We start from the raw sequence: 20,917 nt of genomic DNA, 5'->3' as shown, positions 1-20,917 counted from the left end.
TCTTTATTAATCTATTCATTTTTCCATGTTTTGTAAAATGAGGCTGTGTTACCCTCATAAGCAGAAAAATGATAATTTCTGAAAGGAATCTGAGGGTCATATAAATTTATTTGGCCTGTAAATTCCCATCACAACACAATCCTCCAACTTTCACATTTTTCCTAGGTATGCACTTTATGTTTTCATAACTTCTTCTCTTCAAAACTATTGCTTTTGTTGCTTTCAACTTTTTTAAGGTTTTATTTATTTATTGGAGAGACAGAGCACAAGCAGGGAGAGGGGTGAAGGGAGAGGGAGAAGTAGACTCCCCACTGAGTACTGAGCCCAGTATGGGGCTGGATCCCAGGACCCAGAGATCATGACCTGAGCTGAAGTCAGTCACTTAATGGACTGAGCCACCCAGGTGCCCTGATGCTTTTAACTTTTTACACTGATTTCACATGGGGATAACGAGAAGGCCTACAGTGTTCATTATCCTGGAACCGATCATGGGTATAACAATGTATTAGAAACACCTTTGTTTCCAACTGAATGCTGGAGGAAGGGAGCAAAACTCTCTGGTTGGCAGGTCACTTATCAACCTATGCAGTCGAAGCCACATCAGTACAGAATGAATCAATTAAATGTACGCACTGTGCAAGGCATTGTCCAGAAGGCAAACATGAGGAAAGTTTCCAACTATGTTTCCTGACCTCCTTTCATTTTTATTTAATGTCACAAATCATAGAGAAAATTAACCTAGATTCCAAAAAGAAGGTGAACTGTTACTTTATCAGGAAGAAGGCTCTAGAGTGGTGATGAGTTCTGTCCACTGAATTTCTGGGCTCCCCTGGTTACCTTCCTGGACAGATTTTAGCTGAATGGAAGTTTTTGTTGTTGTTGTTTTGTTTTTGCTTTTTTTTTTTTTTTAATTAAACACTGCGCTACAGGGTGCCTGGATGGCTCAGTGGGTTAAAGCCTCTGCCTTCAGCTCAGGTCATGATCCCAGGGTCCTGGGATTGAGCCCCACATTGGGCTCTCTGCTCAGTGAGGACCCTGCTTCCCCCGCTCTCTCTGCCTGCCTCTCTGCCTACTTGTGATCTCTGTCCATCAAATAAATAAATAAAATCTTAAAAAAAAAAAAAAAAAACAAACACTGAGCTACATACAATGCAAAATGGGAATCACTCCCATTCCCTGAAATGACACTGCTTGCAAGTAACTTCACTAAAAACATCATCATGTCTTCTTAAACTCTTTATCACTGCTATGTTGTCACACTGGATTTCTCCAACCCCTTTCTTATGGCTCAACTGGTGTGTGAAAGGAAATGTTAGTCACAGTGTTGAGAGTTGTGTTATCATGTAGGAATTCCTCCCCAGCATTTCTCAAAAGCAATTATTTATTTTTAAACCCCAATTCTGAGAAAAGATAGATTAGAAATTAGGAAAATTGGAAAAAGGTATCATAACTCTCCCCCAAGAACTAAAGCATGATAAGCAACACAGAGAGGCTACTGGTTCAGAGGAATCCACTCAGGTCAGGTGGAAAGCAAGAGCAGGAAATATGGCATGCAGAGTCAGAGGTTAAGTTTATATTTCAGGAATGAGGACAGGAAGCACCGGGCAAGAAACGGTCATGACCGGATCAGTCAGTCTTGATGGTGGCTCTTTCCATGTGTGAATTCATGGCCCTGTCTGCTGCTAACAGTGAGTCATCCTTGCAAATAAATATTCATAAGTGGATATGCCTAGGAAACTTTATACAAATCCTATGAGTGGTGTTCCAAAAAATAACACATTTTGGAAGCAAATAAGTCCTTAGATTGGTGGTTTTGACATGTGATTCTGCACAGTGCTATTAGTGTTAATAGGAAATCCGAATTTTTCTTTATTCAGAAACCACCCAATAATGTGCACAGGCATTTTCCAGTGTTTAAGTATTTGTTGAAGCCTACAATACTTGGTAGACATTAATACATCTAATATTTATAATTATTAAATTTTAGATGCCTATAGTAAGAATAAAGAAGATAAAGAATAGTGAGAATACTCCTTACATGACTTAATTTTATGCATTCCCGAAAATTCACAGGAATTCCAATTCCTCCTTCCCACATATTGAAGACCAAGGAAACCATATAAGGAGTATGTGTTTGTGCATGTCTGTATTGTCCAGTTACAGCTAATGAATGTAGATGGAGAGATGGCAATAAGAGGATGGAATGAGAGAGATGATGCAACAACACATCCTGGGCAGGTAGTTTGCTTTGTGGATATTGCATGGGTCAGAAATAACCTGCTGTATCACACTGTCAAGCATCGCAACAGACATTTTCATAATGATGTCCATATTCCCTTTCCTCTGTCTCTTTCGCTCCTCTCTCTGTTTCTTCCTCTCCCAGTAGTTACTTTGAAAACCACATTATAAAATTTTGAATTCTAGTGAAAATAATTAGAAGCTTGAAATGAGACGGTGATTATTGCTTGAGCCTCTCTTTGCCCACAACTCCAATATGAGAATTGTCTTAGTTGCTTCTTTTGGTTTTTAATTCAGCTCTCATAAGAAGGAAAAGACACGGTGCTTATAGCATTGGAAAAAAGAAGCTCCTCAACAGAGAAGGTGTACAATGTTGTGTAACCATCCCCAGAGACCACAAAATACATACTTGGTGATCTTCATGAAACTATTTTAGAAAGGCACCTTGATGTCATCATACAAAATTCCTTCAATAAGTATTTATCATGAACATTCATTTACTCATTTTTAAACAAATATTTAGAAAGAATCTATTATTTTCCAAAGTCTCTGACTCCATGGATCTAATGTTCATGAGGAAGAAAGAGACAAAATGGGCAAATGCTATGGAAATAAGAAGGAAGGTGGTGAGGGGGGCAGGGATTTGGGATGAAGAGAGTGTAGAGGGATGGTGACTTGGGGATGAGGAAGGGACCATATTTTGTACCTGACATGGGGCTATATGCTTAAATTAATATACAAAACACAAGATACCTGCTTTCAAGGAATCTAACACAACAGAAACACACAATTATAAGTCAATCTTTTCTTTTCTAGAATATAGAAATTCCAGAGGAGTATTTTAGAGGAGAATAGCATGCAAGAAGAACATTGTGTACCATATGCCCTTGTTCTCCTCAATGTAAGTTTTGGTGATTTCTTGTGTGTATTCTCAAAGAGGGGCTTATATTTTCTTCCATTACCAAGGAGCTTTTAGAAACTCTGGTTCCAAAACATCTAAGACTCCCTCCCACATGCACAGATGAGGACGTAAACCTCCAGAAAATCTCTGTGGCTATACATAAATGCCCATTGGCTTCGTCTATCCTGGGTCATCTTATTTCTGAGAAACTGCCACATATCTGGTCTCCCGACTCTATGTGGACTATCTATTAGATCATCTTGGAGGATGACAGCTTCCTTCTGGATGTTACCATATGTAGAAGCACCCTTGGCTTCACTCTCCCTCCCAGCTACTGCTTCCAGAATCCCAGCAAAGATTTAACATCTCACCGTCTGCTTATCTGGAAGAAAAGACAAGGCAAGAAACGATTTTTCCATTAACTCTGATGTGATCATAATTCAAATAACACTTAAAGCAAAAAGGAAAATGTGGTGAGTTTACTTGGTTTTTATATATTTTAATCAAAATGTAAGTAACATACAAGAAAATACATAGATTTCAAATGGTTCAGTTTGATGTCTTTGGGCAATTGTATTCAATAATAAAATATTTTCATCACCCCAGAAATTTCTCTTGTTCCCTTTTCCAATCAACTCTTCTCCCTTCCCAATCAACCACTGCTCTGACTTCTATTCCCATAGATTAGCTGTGCCCATACAGGAATTTCATATGAATGGAACTCACATACTATGTTTTCTTTTGTGTCTGGCTTCTGCCATGTAACATGTTTTTGAGATTCACACAGGTGATCATGTATTTTAGAATTTGTTCTTTTTAATACCTGAATCATATTTAATTGTATAAGTGTTGTTAATCCAATTTCTTTATCCATTATGAGTTTGATTCTAATGTCTTCTCTGTACTCTTGTTTCTGGGTGTCTTATGCTGGACATATGAAAGGGCACTTCATTAGAAGGGTTCTCTCACCCCATATTCCAATTCTTCAGCACCCCCATGCCCCACTGGCCAGAGGCTAACACACATGTGTCTCAACCTGACCATTCTGGAGACATTTTGTTATCTGAGTCCTTGGTGATTTTATCAGTGTTTATCTCAAACCTCAAAGAGAGGCTGGGAGTGTGGAGTTCTTAAATTATATTTCCAAGGTGGCTGACACCTCCTGAGTAAACAAAAGAAAAGTACCTAATGTCTGTTGGCTGTTAAATGTGTTCTAGGGACGATTGCCAGTTTTTTGGTATGCAAATAGGAGCTCTAACAGCTTAAGTGACATGCCCAAGGTCATATATCCACTGGGTGGTGGAGATGGACTTCCAAGCCAGGTCTGTCTCACTTCAAAGTCCTTGCTGTTTCTACCACATCAGCCTCCAAGAGCATAACTGGACTGCAAACCACTTCATGTGACACTACTTTTGGTTCTGAGCCAAAACCAATCCAGTGATGCTAACAAGTCACCCGTCCCTCAATTTACTCATTTGTACAATGAGTGATGTTTTAGTTGACCTTTGTGGTGCCCTCCAGTGCTAGATTCCATGACTGTGTTCATGGAACAACTCCACACCATATAATTTATGAGTGACGAGAAATGACAGGCAAGGAAATGGTAAATAGAAAAGCAGCACATTTCCCAAGTTATAACTTTTCAACTTTATTTCTTATTTCTTTTTCAGAGCTTCCGTCTCAGCAACACTGGTTTCTTTACTGAACCCAGAACATGCCATGCATGGTCCCACCACGTGGCCTCTGCTCATACCCTCCCCCTGCTTCAGAATCCCTCTTTCCATGTCTCCCCACCTCTGTAACCCTGCCCATGTTAAAAGAATGCCTCTAGTATACACCTGCCATGAAATATTTACTTAATACCCTAGTTTATAGGTAACTCTCTCTCCCCTGAATACCTGCAGGATTTTCCCTAGCGTGCTTGATATCCGACAGCAACCACTGTATTTGTCTCCATCCGCCATTGGTAACTTTAACCTCTTGCTTCTTATATCTGCAAGTCAACTGTGAACTGTGGATGGTAGAACCTGGGTGTTAGCCCTCATGACTTCCCCATAATACTTAGGCCAGAACAGGAACAGGATATGGAGTCAAGCCCAAGTAATGTTTTATTAATAAACTCTGAACAGATTAAAAAGTAGTCAGAAGCTTAGGAGATTTTCCCAAGTCCTTCTTTTTCAATAGAGCTAACCCTCATTTTCTACCTCCCCAGCATGGTAGAGGAATGGGGCTTCCATTTCCCAAAACCTTGAACCGGGGTAATTCTGAACTCTAGAGGAGCAATCATGACAACCAGAGCCTGAAAGGTCAGGACAACTAAATATCCATACCCTTCAAAGAAAGAGAAAATTCTTGCTCCTGGATCTGCTTTCTAGAAGACACATGCTGAGCTAGTAGTTTTCTTAGTCATTTCAGGCTGCTTTAACAAAATTTCATAAACTGGGAGGCTTATAGACAACAGAGCTTTATTTCTCACACTTCTAGAGGCTGGAAGTCCCCCTACCCCGCAAGATGAAGGTGTAGGCAAATTCATTGTCTGGTGAGAGCCCACTTCTTAGCTCATTGATGGCTGTCTTCTCCCTGTGTCCTCGCATGGCAGAAGGGAAGAGGGGCCTCTCTGGGGTTTCTGTTCTGAGAACACTAATCTCATTCATGAGGGCTCCCTCATGACCTAATCACCTCCCAAAGACCCCCTCACCTCCTAATACCACCATCCTGGGGGTCAGGTCTGAACATACAAATCTGAGGGGAACACAAACGTTCAGACCATCGAGCAGTAGTAGAAGAAGAAATTCGTAAATATGCCTCATGGACAAGGTGCAGAAACAAGGATTATGATTCCACCCACATTTCCTGTCTATCTATGACCAGATAGATAGATAGATAGATAGATAATAGAATGCCTTGCCTTCTCTTTCTTCTCCATTGAGCAGCTATTTTAAATATTGGCCGTGAGTAACTATACATTTAGTTTATCGGTTAAATTGTTTCCTATTGAGGAGAGCTGCGTTTTCCTGGTTTGGGTAAGAAATACCTGCACTATATTATGAGGCCCATGTAAGCATTAGAAGGGATGTATCTATTGAGGCTGGGTCTCTGGTTTTATATATATATATAAAACATATATATATATATATATATATAGCATACCTTCCTCCTGTCATTCCAGGGCCTCTTTTTCCTGCCATCCCAGTATATCTGTGAACCACCCCAAATCATGTCCTCTGTATGTGTCCTTTCAATATTAAAACCCAGAGTTTATTTCATTCATTTACAGCTAAGAGCCCTGAATGCTGAATCCCTGGGTCCTGAGATTCCCTTCCAACATGGACATCCATTCAAGGGGTACAGGGGCCATGGGCTCTCCCCTTCTGTTGCAGATGGCATCTCTTTGGAATCACAATGCCTAGTGCAGGAATTTCGCTCAGTTCTTGAGGTATTCACTAAGTGCTCTCCCTCTACTAGGCACTGGAGAGGAAACAGAAGGAACCCAATATATTTACCATCTCATGAAAACCTAAGACACACAGCAAACACTTCACTTATTATGAAGAGCAGCAAAAACTAAGTTACTGAGAAAAGCACAAGTGGGAAAAGGCACATGAAAACAGAAATAAAAAAAGCAGAGATGCCTGTCTATTCCCCATTTACCTCACTGAGGCTGGAATGTGAAAACAACGGTCTGTTTGAGGAAAAGACTTCAGAGATATGATCCCAAATGACATCGAAAGAGCTCAGTGCCCCATGAGAGCCCAGAACCATGACTTGTACTTGGGAAAAGAGTCTGGTTCTGAAAAATACATAAGGGCTACTCTCGGGCTCCTCCCTGCTACCCTGTCAACACTCTGTTAAAAGCTGCTCGGTCTAGATTCCAGAAACTTCCTGAGATCTTGCCATCCGTCAGAGGTAAGCCCTTTTAGACATTACTGCGGCTCTTAACCAGCTAGACTATTGCCTCAGGGACTCAAAACAATTAGTGTGGGACTCCTGGTGGGCAGAAGAGGTGGTAGCACAGGAAGGTGAAATTAGAAACTGTCACTCAAAACCACACACATCGCCTGTCACCGTCCTAGTCAAGCCCAAACCAACCCAGGGCCCAGTGATCACAGCACCCTCTCAGGCAGGTCTGTTTTGTCCTGGGGTTTGAATATAGATGCCTGCTGGTTCCTTATAACAATGTAGCTTTGAGTTGGAGTCTATACCTACTGTGGGTAGGTTCCCCTTCTTAGATTTGTAAGCCAAGCTTCTCAGGAGCAAAGAGACCTACTCAGGTCTATTGCTTGGTCTCCACTGCCCCTCAGTTTTCCAGAATACCAGAGAAGTAGGATTCCTGGGTTTTGGCCTCTTCATGGAAAGAAAAGTTATTTGGTATATGGCTATCTCTAACCTTTTAGAGACTGAAGAGAGAGAAAGAGTGAGAGGAAGCCATACAAGGAGAACGGAAAGACCGGAAGGAACTCAATACCTCGGCTCTTAGGCCACTGTTCTTTCCAGTCAGCCACAGGGAAAACCGGACTTGGCCCAATCTTCCTTCCCTGACTCTGGGTTACCCTTGGGAGGTCACTCTAGCTTCCTGGTCACTTTTAGTTTTAAAAATAACTTCTACTTTGGAATGGAAGACTCACTTCTGGGTATACAAAAACTTGGTCCAATTTAAAACTTAAATATCACATGCTTCAAAGCAACTGCCCTCCCCTCTGGCTCAGGTAGCCTGGAGATGTGCAGTGGGAAGGAAGAATGGGAGTGGGTACAGAGACAAAAGTCTTCAAGTCTGGTGCCATGGAATCCTGGCAGCAGGTGAGTTCTGTGTGGCAGCCATGCCCATCACGAAACTATTTGGAGTTCTTCAGAGGCCTCATTTCTGGCACTGCTGCTCCAGGACGATGAATTTTCTCCCTGGTATTTTAATGATCCATTTTTGTGAGAGAGCCATGCATGCCCTCCCTGCTATATAGCCTCCTCTACCCCCACAGGCTACTTTTTTGTTGTTGTTGTTGTTGTTGGGATCCCAACAAGGTCACCTGAGCCTAACAGCCTCCATGTCATGTCATGGTGAGGTTACAGAATTGCCCCCACTCCTGCCATGGGGGGCTAATCTAATGAGCCCCCACCACCTTTAAAAGTGGGACACAAACCCAAATCTTTTAAGTTCTTATAAGCCCCCTTAACTTACTCCATTCATCTAATATCTTGCCACCAGTAAAGCAAAAGTCTGGTTTCCCTTCCTGTACACGTTGTCCAAGAGCAGCTCTTCTGGTGTCCTCCCCCTAACACGAGTGGGCAGGAGCACCCACATGGCAGTGTATTTCAGTAAGCACTCCTAACTCCTGCTCATGTGTCCTTCCCAAATACTTCACTCAGTGACTCTGCCCATTTCTGTCTTCTTAGATTTCAAAATGAAGGTGAATACTGGGAAAGGGTGTAGAGCCATTTTGTTCACTTTAAATACTTCCTTTCAGGGGTATCTAGCATCTTTAGAAGATGGAGTACACCTCGCCTGTCGTCTTCAGTTTAAGGCATTTAATTATGTTTGGAACCAACTATATACATCATTTTTAGAGTCATATCCAAGTTTAAAACATGTTCATTGACAAGTGTCTATCATGGCGGCTCTGTCTTTCCCTCCTAGGGCATTTCCTGAGTCTCTGCCCTACTGACATATTGAGTAATTTTTCTCTACCTCCTTGCAATGGCTCTAGCCAAATGGTACCATACTGGCTTTTCTTTGGGGGCGTGAAGACCTTGTGTTCCTTTCTCCAGATCAGCAGAGATATGCATCAAGGAAATCAGACCACCATCTCTGGGTTCCTCCTTCTGGGACTCTGCAACCAGGCTGAGCAGCAGAAATTCCTCTTTGTGCTTTTCCTGGGTATGTACCTGGTCACTGTGGTTGGGAATAGGCTCATCATCCTAGCCATCAGCTTGGATTCTTACCTTCACACCCCCATGTATCTCTTCCTTGCCAATCTGTCCTTTGCTGATATTTCCTCCATATCTACCTCAGTCCCCAAGATGCTGATGAATATTCAGAGCAAGACTCAATCCATCTCCTATGAGAGCTGCATCACACAGATGTACTTTTCTATCATCTTCGTTGTTATTGACAATTTCCTATTGGGAGTCATGGCCTATGACCATTTTGTGGCTATCTGCCACCCTCTCAACTATGTGACCATCATGCAACCCAGGCTCTGCATTTTGCTCACGGTTATTCCGTGGGCCCTGAGTAACACTGTTGCCCTAACACACACCCTTCTGCTCCTCCCTTTGCTCTTCCGTGACAGCAACACTCTCCCACACTTCTTCTGTGACTTGGCTCCTCTGCTCAAACTGTCCTGCTCAGACACAAGGATCAATGAACTCGTAATGTTTATCGTGGGCGTGTCAGTTGTCACTGTCCCCTTTGCGCTCATCCTCTTCTCCTACATCTGCATTGTCGTGGCTGTCCTAAGAATCTCATCCACGGAGGGAAAGTGGAAAGTCTTCTCCACCTGCGGCTCTCACCTGACAGTTGTATTACTCTTCTACGGGACCATTATAGGGGTTTACTTCTTCCCCATAGCCTGAGGAACAGGGACATGAAAGGTGCCCTAAGAAAGCTCATCAGTAGGAAACGGTTCCTCCCTTTGATGTGCTGGACATCTGACTTCCTTTTATCCCCATAACCAGATGGATGATTCTGCCTGGAGTTCATGGCATAGATGTGATGATTCAGCTTTAGGTCTGCCTCCTATTCCAACCTCTGAAGGGTTGGGGTTTCTCCGTGTCACTCTGATCTTGGAGACGAGGCCCTAACCCCTTTGGTAAATCACAAGCATAACACATATCTTGATTCTAATCTATGTTACTACATAGATTGCAAATTGTTTGTACCTCAGATGATAACAAGTGCAGACAGTACCTACAGTATAGCTTTTACAGCTCTGAAGAGAGTTATTACTGATTCCTTTATTCAATCTAGATTACTCTAGGTCAGCGCTGCTCAAAGTTTGTTTTGCTAAAACTACTATTCAGTGAGGTGTTCATAGGAGGGTGCCACGTCCAAATAATTTGGGACAAGTCTGAGCTAATTGAAGCAAAATGTCTTCACTAGACAACTTCTCAGAGCCTTTGGTATAGTATAAATCTCCAGGAGGGTTGTAAGGTATACACTAAAACTCAATTCTCGGGGCACCTGGGTGGCTCAGTAGGTTAAGCCTCTGCCTTTGACTCAGGTCATGATCTCAGGGTCCTGGAATCGAGCCCCACATCGGGCTCTTTGCTCGGCGAGGAGCCTGTTTTCCCCTCTCTCTCTGCCTGCCTCTCTGCCTACTTGTGATCTCTCTCTCTCTCTCTCTCTCTCTCTCTCACTGTAAAAAAAATAAATTAAATCTTTAAAAAAAAACTCAATTCTCAAAACTCAACTTAGTCAATCACATATAACATAATTCATCACAAAATAGTTCATGAGACTAGTGTGCAGAACACATTTGTGGACATGCATTCAATGAAAAATCAGGGAGCATACATAAGAAGACAGGAGTTCTAGTTTTGACTCTTCCCTGAGTAGTTATGAGACTTAAGGCAGGTCAACTCACTTTCTTAAGCCTATTTTATCTTTAAAATAAGGTCTTTGTTTCCAGTTGTTTCTTTTTTTTTTTTGGTCAACTTTTTAAAAAATCTTTATTTTATTTTTCAAGATTAATTTTTCATGCACCACACCCAGTGCTCCATGCAATACATGCCCTCCTTAATACCCACCACCAGGCTCACCCAACCCCCACCCCCTTTCCCTCCAAAACCCTCAGTTTGTTTCTCAGAGCCAACAGTCTCTCATGGTTCATCTCCCACTCTGATTTCCCCCAATTCACCTTCCATTCCTTCTCCTAATGCCCTCTATGTTATTCCTTATGCTCCACAAGTAAGTGAAACCATATGATAATTGACTATCTCTGCTTGACTTATTTCACTCAGCATAATCTCTTCCAGTCCCATCCATTTTGATACAAAAGTTGGGTATTCAGCCTTTCTGATGGAGGCATAATACTCCATTGTATATATGGACCATATCTTCTTTAACCATTCATCCGTTGAAGGGCATCTTGGCTCTTTCCACCGTTTGGCGACCATGGCCACTGCTGCTATGAACATTGGGATACAGATGGCCCTTCTCTTCACTACATCTATATCTTTGGGGGTAAATACCCAGTAGTGTAATTGCAGGGTCAAAGGGTAGCTCTATTTTTAGTTTCTTAAGGAATCTCCATACTGTTTTCCAAAGTGGCTGCACTAACTTGCATTCCCACCAACAGTGTAAGAGGGCTCCACTTTCTCCACATCCTCTCCTACTTGTTTACTGTTTTGTTAATTTTGGCCAGTTGTTTCTAAATGAGGGGTATACATCAGAATTATCTAGAAGAACTTGTTTAAAATGCACTATCTCAGACCTTGTGGTGCTCTGCTCGACCAGTTGCAGTGGACTTGGGTTCATCTTGGCAATTAAATTCACAAGATACACCAAGCATCAAGCTTTAAGAAAGCTTTAAGTAAGGGTACAGGACAGCCACACAACATACACAATATCATGGTAGAAGTCTCATGGTTCCCAGGCACACCTTCTAAATATCTCAGTCATTCCATACTTGGAATGTGCATGATCATGAGAGAGAGCACTCAGTGGGTGTGGACCACTTCAACTGAGGAAAACTTCAGCTCTGGGGTTCCTAGGGCATTATGCCTTACTTCTTGACAGTCCCCTTAAAGATACGTGACTATCCCTTTTCTGGTAGTACCCCTTTTCTACCTCTCAACAAATGCAAATTGCTCTACTACAGACTCCTCTATAACCAATATTAAAGAACAGATAAAAGTGGTAAAGCAGCTTCAAAGCCATTTCAGCAGGGCTGTCCTGCATCTTGGATCCAGCATACACCAATGAGTTCCAGAACTCATTGCTAGGGGGATTCAATCAAGGGTCAAATCTCAGGCTTCCTTGAGGTTGAGAAAGGCTCTAAGCCAGGTTTTACTGCTTTCCTTCCAAACCCCAACCTGCAACTCCAGTGAAGGAATCAGGCTCTTGTATTTTAGAAACATCCTTCAGGTGACCTAAAGAATTACTGAACCACATGAACTCTGAGTTCTACTCCAGCTCTGGGATTTCCATTAATCTATATGCCAACTGGTTGATGGAGATGTCTGCTGAAGATGTCTGTTGGATCTCCATCTTAAATATACCTTAGAGCTCCCCAGAAAAGCATGTTCTTTTTCTCTTTCCAAAGCCTTTTTCAAAATATTTTCACCTCTGGAGCAAACTATTACTAGTTATTTAATGTGATCCTCTAACAATTGCATTGTAGTGTAAGGAGATTTGGTTCTAAGTCTTGGCTTTTCAGGATGTTGTGACCCACCTGTATGATCCAAGGAAAATTATTTAATTTACGTAAGCTGTTTGTGGCTAAATGGGCATGTGTGTTGGGCAATCACCATAGTTCTTAGTATATGATAGACACCCGTGAGGGGCGGGGTAGCCTTCCTCTTTTTATGACTGTCCCCTGGCTCCCAACCCCAGTCTACCTGCCCTACCAAACTATGTTTATTTTTTCCCAATTTAATAAGACTTCTTTTCTTCTCTAAACTTATAAAAATCCAACCTCTTTAAGAAGAAATATGCAATCAGCCACCCGCCTTTCTCTCTGGTATTGTTTAAGCTTCTATGCTTCATTTGAGTCTTCATTATAAATTTAAAATCCACTTGCTTTCTCTGAGCCTCCTAGTCCTCCTTCCTCAAATATCTCAAAATCCACCCAGTTCCACCCACAGCTCCAACATGAAACTTGCTTTTACTAGTCCACAGGGAGCGGTAGAGAGTCCTAGGTTTGTAATCAAATGTTTCACTTATTTGTGGAGCATAACAAATAGCATGGAGGACATGGGGAGTTAGGAGAAGGGAGTTGGGGGAAATTAGAAGGGGAGGTGAACAATGAGAGACTATGGACTCTGAAAAACAATCTGAAGGGTTTGAAGAGGTGGGGGGGTGGGAGGTTGGGGGAACCAGGTGGTGGGTATTAGAGAGGGCACAGATTGCATGGAGCACTGGGTGTGGTACAAAAACAATGAATACTGTTATGCTGAAAATAAATTTAAAAAATGATTTTAAAAAAGCAGAATAATTAAAAAAAAAGATTTGAAGTCTGCAGCTAACTTACTATGGGACAAGCCATGTTACCAACCCCAGTTGTGTTTTTCTGTAATGCAACAATTGGTCTAATATGAACAAAGAAGGTTTTACAACAGCATTATCATGAGAACCCATTTACGTAAAATGGCATATGCAGGAAGAGAGTCAACAGAATATTAGCAGTGTTTGTTTCAGATCTTATTTTCCAAAAACGGTCACAAAAATATCTCCATCCCACATGCTCTTGAAGAACTTTGCCATTTCTTCATCAAGAGATGGAATCTGTGTCCCTCTCCTTGAACCTGGATGGCTGTGGGGATGCTTTGGCTAATAGAGTCCCCACAAGAGGTGCTGATGATTTCCAAGACTCTTAGAAAAGCCAGTAGAACCTCCACCTGGCACATTCTTGGAACATGAATCCCTGGAGCCCTGAGTTCCCCTGTAAAATGTCCCACGACTCTGAAGCCACCATGCTAGAGAGACCTAGAAAGGCCACAGAGAGTCAGAGAGAGACACCTGAGGAGCTCTAACTGTTCCAGCCTTTGAGTCTTTGGGTCACTCCCATCAGTTTCCACCGTGGGAGTGAGAGAACATTCAGCTGACCCAGTGTCATTTCGGGCTGTCAGCACTAGAGCCCCCAGTGAAAACTGCCTGGCTGAGTCCTGTCAACTCATGGAACTGTGAGAGGTAACACTAAAAATCCCTGGGATCTTTTTAAGTCCCTGCATTTTGGGCCTGTTTGTCCTACAACACAATGTAACCAAAATTATGGGTTCTGTTTCATAAAATGGAGGGATTTATGTAATGCTCTGTTATTGCTTTAACATTTTACAGTAACTGTCACTTTAGGAAGAAATTTTTTTTATTATTTTAAGGAAGATAAACTGTCTTGCCTATTAAACCATCATGCTTAACATGGTTCCAGAATCTTCTCAGTTATGTAAGCATCCATCGGGCAGATCTGTAATTTTTCTCTCGTTATTCTGGTTTCATCCAGCCCATATGTAATAGAATAGAATATCTAATAGAATATCTAGTAGAACAGAATAAGAACCAGTAGTTTTAGACCCAGGTCATTTGAATTGATCTTCATCCTTGTGGGTGGGTCCTCCATCACTTCCAGCTCTTAGGTTCCAAAGGAGACCATATCCATTCTAAGATACATCTCTATTCTCAGTGAATAATGAGGAAGCTGACTTAGCTACAGATGGACTTATATACAAGTTGAGAGTTTACCTGAGGAATCGAATTAGGGATAAGGTGAAGACACAAAAGACAATTGATTAAGAAAATAGAGAACCACAAACTTTTATGAGAGCCTTGATAAGTCTTCACAGAGGAGAGTTGTACATCTGGACCTGGATGCTTGAATTCCCCTGAAGGATACTTGTATTTGCCATCTCAACAAATGTCTATGGTAAACCTTCTATTTACCAGGCTCTGACTCTGGCCCTGGGAATAAAAGGATGGATAATTCCCAGTCAATGCCTTCAGTGCACTCACAAACCAGAGAAATTGACACAAAAACTATTTTAAGTGATTTGTAAGACTGGAGAAGCAAAGACAATATTCAGACAATAATTAATGTCATTAGCTTTAGAATACAAAAAGATTTTGTGCAAAACAGTCAACTGAACTTCACGTTCTTCTTGAACTTTGTGTTAACCATGCCTGAGAAGAGCCAACCTGTGGCCTTAAGAATAAATTAACAGAAACCCCTGCTATCTAACACAAATGCAAGAAAAACACCTAGAAAAATAAACTGAAAAAAAAATCCACACATTGGGTAGGCTTGGCTTGTAAAACCTATTGCATAAATTGTCTTCAAATATGTATTAATTTATTTACAAAACAAATTTTTTTGAGTACCTAGTGAGAGTCAAAAGGAAAATAGGACAGCGCCCTTGCTTTCCTGGTTTTTCCTTCACAGAGAAGGAGACAAACAAGGAATGTATGAATAAATTTAAAATGGCCGTAATCTGAGGTCTCAAGAAGGCCTGTGATAAGACATGGAGCAACGTCAGAGGCTATGGTGACCCGGCATGGACTAGCTATTTGAGGTGGAGAGGTGCAGGAGTCACGGAAGGTCTTTCTTGGATATTTGAGCAGAGAACTGAATAAGAGAGTGAGCCATGAGGAGCTCTGGGTAAACACAGTCCAGGAAAAGGGAAGGGCAGGCAAAAGATGCCACCGTGGGAGCAGTGGGGTGCACTTGAGGAACAGCGAGCTGGGGGAGCCTAGGGAGAACGGGGGATGTACATATAGTCCTGGTGCTAGCTCGGGACCCAACCTACCTGGCTGAATCTTTCAGACCACGGCAAAGACTCTGAATTTTATTTAATACTCTCAGTATTTGATCTATGGAACTGGGTAAAATTGCCAAGAGGTGACTACAGAGAGAGAGAGACCTATGACCAAGCCCTGCATGATTCTAACACTTAGAAGTGAGTACCCAGCATAGAAGTCAGAGGAGCAGGTGCCAGGGGCTAGGAAACCACAATAAAGTGGTGTCAGGAAGACTGAGGAAGAAAGCGAAAATTCTTCCAAGAAAAAAGTGGGATCAGCTGTTTCAAATACCACGGGAGCCAAACCATCAGCCCTTCAATCATCCTTTGTGATCTCCTCTCATCACCCTGGGCAGCCATCATCCCCAGCAACCTCTCCACCAGTCCTGCATCCTCAGCATCCAATCAACATGGAAACTGCCTCCCGCAGAACACATTTTCCGGAAAATGAAAACGTCTCAAATTTCTTCTTTGCTCTCATTTTCCTTCCATTGCTCATGACTCTCTCTCTATTCTCCTTTTAATAGTGGAATTTAGATGACTCAGAAGTACAGTCTCCTTTTAAAACTGGCATATGGCTTTAGGCAATACCATCTGTGATCTTTTTAACCAACCAAGACTGTGCAGTAACATCTTCTACATTTTTTTCTGATAATAAAAACAATACTATACTGTAACCAAGTACAGCTTATCCTAAAAGTACAAGAGTTATCTAACACTCCAAAAACAATCAATGTAATCTACCCTATTAATAAGCACAAAATAAAACTATATGATCATCCTAGTGGAAACAGAAAACTCTTCTGACAAAATCCAAAACCCCAAATCCATTCCTGATTAAAAAAAAAAAAACTCTCAACAAACTAGGAATCAAAGGGAACTCCCTTAAACTGATAAAGGCATCTACAAAAAACCTACATAGTATTTGGTGAAAGACTGACAAGTTTCCCCTATGATCAAGAACGGCAGGGCGCCGGGTGGCTCGGTCGCTTAAGAGTCTGCCTTCCGCTCAGGTCATGATCCCAGGGTTTTGGGACTGAGTCCCCACGGGGCTCCCGGCTCAGCAGGGAATCTGATTCTCCCTCCGCCTGCTGCTCCCCCTGCTCATGTGTGCTCTCTCTTGCTCGCTCTCTCTCACTCTCTCTCAAAGATAAATAAATGATCTTTAAAAAAAAAAACAGGACGGGAATGTACAGTCTCATTACTTCTATTCAACATTGTATTAGAAAGGAAGTAAGGCAGACAGAGAAAGACAAATACTGTATGATCTCACTATTATGTGGGATCTGAAAAAAACCAAACTCACAGAAGCAGAGATCAGATTTAATAGATGATAGATAGGTAGGTAGGTAGATGGATAGATAGATATGTAGATAATAGAACAAAATAATTAAATACATATATTAAATGTTATTAAATGGTAAGAATAACAACAATCAATGTTTAGAAAGGAATCTTGAATTCTTTGGCAATCGCTGAAGATTAAAAAAGAAGACAAGCAGGCAAGGTTGGTCCCTGCTTGGAAGCACGGTGCTGACGAACTACTTATTGGAGGAAGCAACAGAAATCCAGACGCTTCTGCAATGATTTGTGTCTGGGAATTGGAGCCTGGGGGGGACAGAAGGGAAGAAGCCCAAGGGGGATAGGATTTTCGAGCACACCCTTTGGAGTGAGAGAGACTTGGGATCAGATACTCCCTGGTCGGCCACTTTCTTGCTGTTGAATTTGAGCAAGGTATATCACCTATTTTGGGTTTTATATCTTTCTTTTGCTATGAGGTCAATCAAACTGACTTTCCATTCAACGTGTTAGGACTAAAGTAAATCATTCACGTAAAGCTTTAAGCATAGTGCCTGGTATGAATTTAAGTGGGTATTTAAGTGTATGTGACTTTAAGAGGCAAGTTAAAAAATTTTTAGAGAACTCCACTTCTGGAGGTGTCTGGACCCAAGCCCAGTCTCAGCCCAGGAGAGACTGTTCCAGACAGCTCTGAAATGAAGAGGCTCACAGATGCCCAGTGGGCTGTGAACCCTGGGATAATCCCCGTAATCACACTAATTAATGCCTCTAGAACTTCACCAGCACCTTCCCACTGCCTCACGTACTGAGTTGTGGTGAGAATAAATGTGATACACGTAAAACCCGGCCCTGAGTAAATGCTCAATGAGTTTTATTTCACAGTTGAGAAAGCAAACTGACAGGCTCTCACTAATCCAAAGCCATAGAGCTAAAAAGTGACAGCCTGGACACTCGGGTGCCAGACCCTGAGCTCTGTTGCAGCACAAATGCCTCTGCCCCTTGCCAGAGAAGCTCATGTGTCAGAGAAAATTTGCACGGCCATTAATATCTGAAAAACAGCCTGCCAGATGCACTCTGTGGAGTTGCTTTACCGCATTCTGCAGCTTCGGAGAGATTTGCGCAAAAACACGAACAAAAACTGAGGCATAAACTCAAATCTCTTGGCTCCCAGGGGAATTTTTCCCCATATGTCTTCTCCTAAACATGCCCACCCAACTCTTTTCTAAGTTTTGTCCTATAAGTCCTTACAATGAAAATTCCTAAAGCTCAGAAGATGCCATTTATTTAACCTACACACCTCATTTGCTCACACACAATTACACACGTGTGCGCACACACACACACACACCTGCTGTCACATTACACAATACTAGCACATCAGGGCTTATAAAATAAATGGGACACAAGTAGGGCAATTGGCAAGCAGAGGGAAAAGCAGGCAGAAGTAGGCTCCCTGCTGAGCAGAGAGTCCAATGTGGGACTCGATCCCAAGAACCCAGGATCATGACCCCAGCCAAAGGCAGATGCTCAACCTACGTCCTTAGCTGTGAGATTTAGGCAATATCGAATATGCAGCACATGGTACATCAGAGGGTGACAAGTATTACACAGAATAATAAATCAGAAAGTGAAGGTAGTAAGTTTGGGTACAATTTTAAGTAAGGCCTCCTGGGCAAGCCTCCCCAAGTGGGTGACATCTGAAGATAGACAGAGAAGGCGGAGACACTAAGGAATGACATATTTGGCAAGAGTCTATCTAGGGCTTTCCAGAAGACTTTGTCCTGCACAGGGCTTTCCTAAATGCCTGCTTTACCTCCTTGTTCCTCAGGCTATAGATGAAGGGATTCAACATGGGGGTCACCACTGTGTAGAGCACGGACACCACTCGGTCTTCCTCTGAGGACTGGCCAGAGTTATCTCTGAGGTACATGAAGATGAGGGTGCCAAAGAAGAGGGACACAGCCGTGAGGTGGGAGGCACAGGTGGAGAAGGTCTTGGCCCGGCCCCCTGCAGAGCGGATCTGCAGGATAGCCCTGATGATAAACAGGTAGGACACCAGGATCACCACGACGCAAAGAGGCATGACAAAGATGGCAAACACAATGATGACCACCTCCTGGGTGTAGCTGTCTCCACAGGTCAGCTTTAGCAGAGGAGGGAGGTCACAGAAGATAAAGTCGATCTCGTTGTTCCCACAGAAGGAGATGGTGAAGGCGGTGACCGTGCGAACAAAGGCGCTGGAGAGACCGGCGCCATAAGCTCCGGCCACTAAGCCCCAGAGGGCCTTTTCGGTCATGACAGTGACGTAGAGCAGAGGCCGGCACACGGCCACATAGCGGTCATAGGCCATGATGGCCAGCAGGTAGCAGTCAATAGAAGCAAAGAAGGTGAAGAAGAAGAACTGTGCGGCGCAGCGGGAGTAGGACAGCGTGGCCCCGTGTTCCAGCAGCACAGCCAGCATCTGCGGCACAATGGCTGACGAGTAGCACACGTCCACGAACGAGAGGTGGCCGAGGAAGAAGTACATTGGGGTGTGCAGCCGGCCATCCACGCGGATCAGGAGGACCATTACCGCATTCCCCAGCAGAGTGAGTAGATAGAAGCTCAAAAACACCAGGAAGAGAGGAAGCCCCCACTCGGGATGCTCGCTGAACGCAGTGAGGAAGAACTCAGTCACTATGGTGCCATTCCTCCCGGCCATGTGTCCAGCGGGCCGCAGCAAGGACTGACGAGAGCCAGATGCGGGGGCCCTGAAGACAAGCGCAAGTCATTTCAAGTAAGAAAGCTTCAACTAGGGTGTCTGAGGGGAGGCACTGGACTTGAACAAACTTCGCAGTCTAAGTGGAAATGCACAAATGCAGACCTCGCTGTAAGAGCAGATAAAAGGTGGGGCACCTGGGTAGCTCCCACCCTTAGGCATCCAGCTCTTGATTTCCACTCAGGTTAAGATCTCAGCTGCTGGAAGATGAGCCCCACATCCTTTCTGCACCAGGGATGGAGTCTGCTCTAGATTCTCTAGCTCCCTCTGCCCCTCTCCCACTTCTCACACTCCTGAAAAAAAAAAAAAAGATAAAAAGTGATGAATGCCTCTATTACACTAAGAATGGACAGCAAGTGATTCTCTGACTTACAAGTCGGCTCTTGTATTTGCATCTCTGTCCCCAATTAGCTGTTTGATCTTACACAAGACACTTAACCTCTCTGAACCTCAATTTCCTCTTCTGCCAGAGGGGGATCATAATATCTGCCCTACTTAGGAGATAAGGTTAATGCATAGATTAAAACAAATGCAAAAGTGCTTTGGAAAGCTAAAAACACTCCATGTATATATGGTGGCTATTTAAAATTTAAAATGAATGTTTCTTAAGGAAGGAAAATTTATATTCTATGAACAAAGGAGCATGAACCAAAAAAAAAAAAATGCCCATTAGGAATCAGCAATAAGCTCTGCTTGTAGGAATATTTTTATTCACAGTCGAAAAACAGGCATGTTTAACCAAGAGCTATTATCCTAATTAGAGTTGGCTGGCTTATTAGGGGCTTTGCATTTGTTGTTTTTTGTAAGTACTAGCAATAACCTTGGAATCAAAACAACAACCATCCGCTCTTTTCAAGACCTAACAAAACTCAATAAGCATCTTTTCGTTCCTCTCACTGTCCTGGAAAATAGCAGTAGTTTAATAACAGACAGCATCCAAATTTGAAAGCGGAAATATTTCTGCAGCCTGGTGTCTGTGGAAGGAATCTCGGCTAATGGCTTTGGAGTCCTTGTAGGGTTGTAGAACAGGGATGTAAAGGAGGACTTTGATTCCATTTGATGACCTGATGCAGCAACAGCCAGGCCAGTACAGAGTGGACCCCTTAGGGAAAATAACAAAGAAAAGAAGTTAGATCTGGAAGCCATGTGCTGGGCACCGGACTGTCCTCACCTGAATCTCTCTTGCTGATGCCTTCCTCCTCTGTGTAGTGTTTCTTCTGCCGGCAACCTGCCGATCAGAGGAGTCCTGTGTTCTAGGTCACTCATGCAAGATGTGTGAC

General features: G+C 42.8%; 2 protein-coding genes across 2 annotated transcripts; one reads left to right on the top strand and one right to left on the bottom strand.

Moving 5' to 3' along the window:
- Positions 1-8,878: 8,878 nt before the first annotated feature.
- On the top strand, positions 8,879-9,706 carry LOC125079871 (olfactory receptor 1S1-like). Its single transcript, XM_047693597.1, has one exon. The coding sequence runs from the start codon at positions 8,912-8,914 to the stop codon at positions 9,704-9,706; it is 795 nt and encodes a 264-aa protein (XP_047549553.1). The 5' UTR covers positions 8,879-8,911.
- An 8,929-nt stretch (positions 9,707-18,635) lies between these two features.
- LOC125079643 (olfactory receptor 9Q2-like) lies at positions 18,636-19,580 on the bottom strand. The gene has a single exon (XM_047693445.1). The coding sequence runs from the start codon at positions 19,578-19,580 to the stop codon at positions 18,636-18,638; it is 945 nt and encodes a 314-aa protein (XP_047549401.1).
- Positions 19,581-20,917: the final 1,337 nt, after the last annotated feature.

The sequence above is a fragment of the Lutra lutra genome, chromosome 10 (genome assembly GCF_902655055.1).
Source record: "Lutra lutra chromosome 10, mLutLut1.2, whole genome shotgun sequence".
Taxonomy (NCBI): Eukaryota; Metazoa; Chordata; class Mammalia; order Carnivora; family Mustelidae; genus Lutra; species Lutra lutra.
Note: the sequence above shows the minus strand (reverse complement) of the source record. Positions and strands in the feature narration are given on the sequence as shown.

Excerpts from the sequence above, each read along its gene's own strand:
- LOC125079871 (XM_047693597.1), top strand. The coding sequence starts at position 8,912 with ATGCATCAAGGAAATCAGACCACCATCTCTGGGTTCCTCCTTCTGGGA.
- LOC125079643 (XM_047693445.1), bottom strand. The coding sequence starts at position 19,580 with ATGGCCGGGAGGAATGGCACCATAGTGACTGAGTTCTTCCTCACTGCG.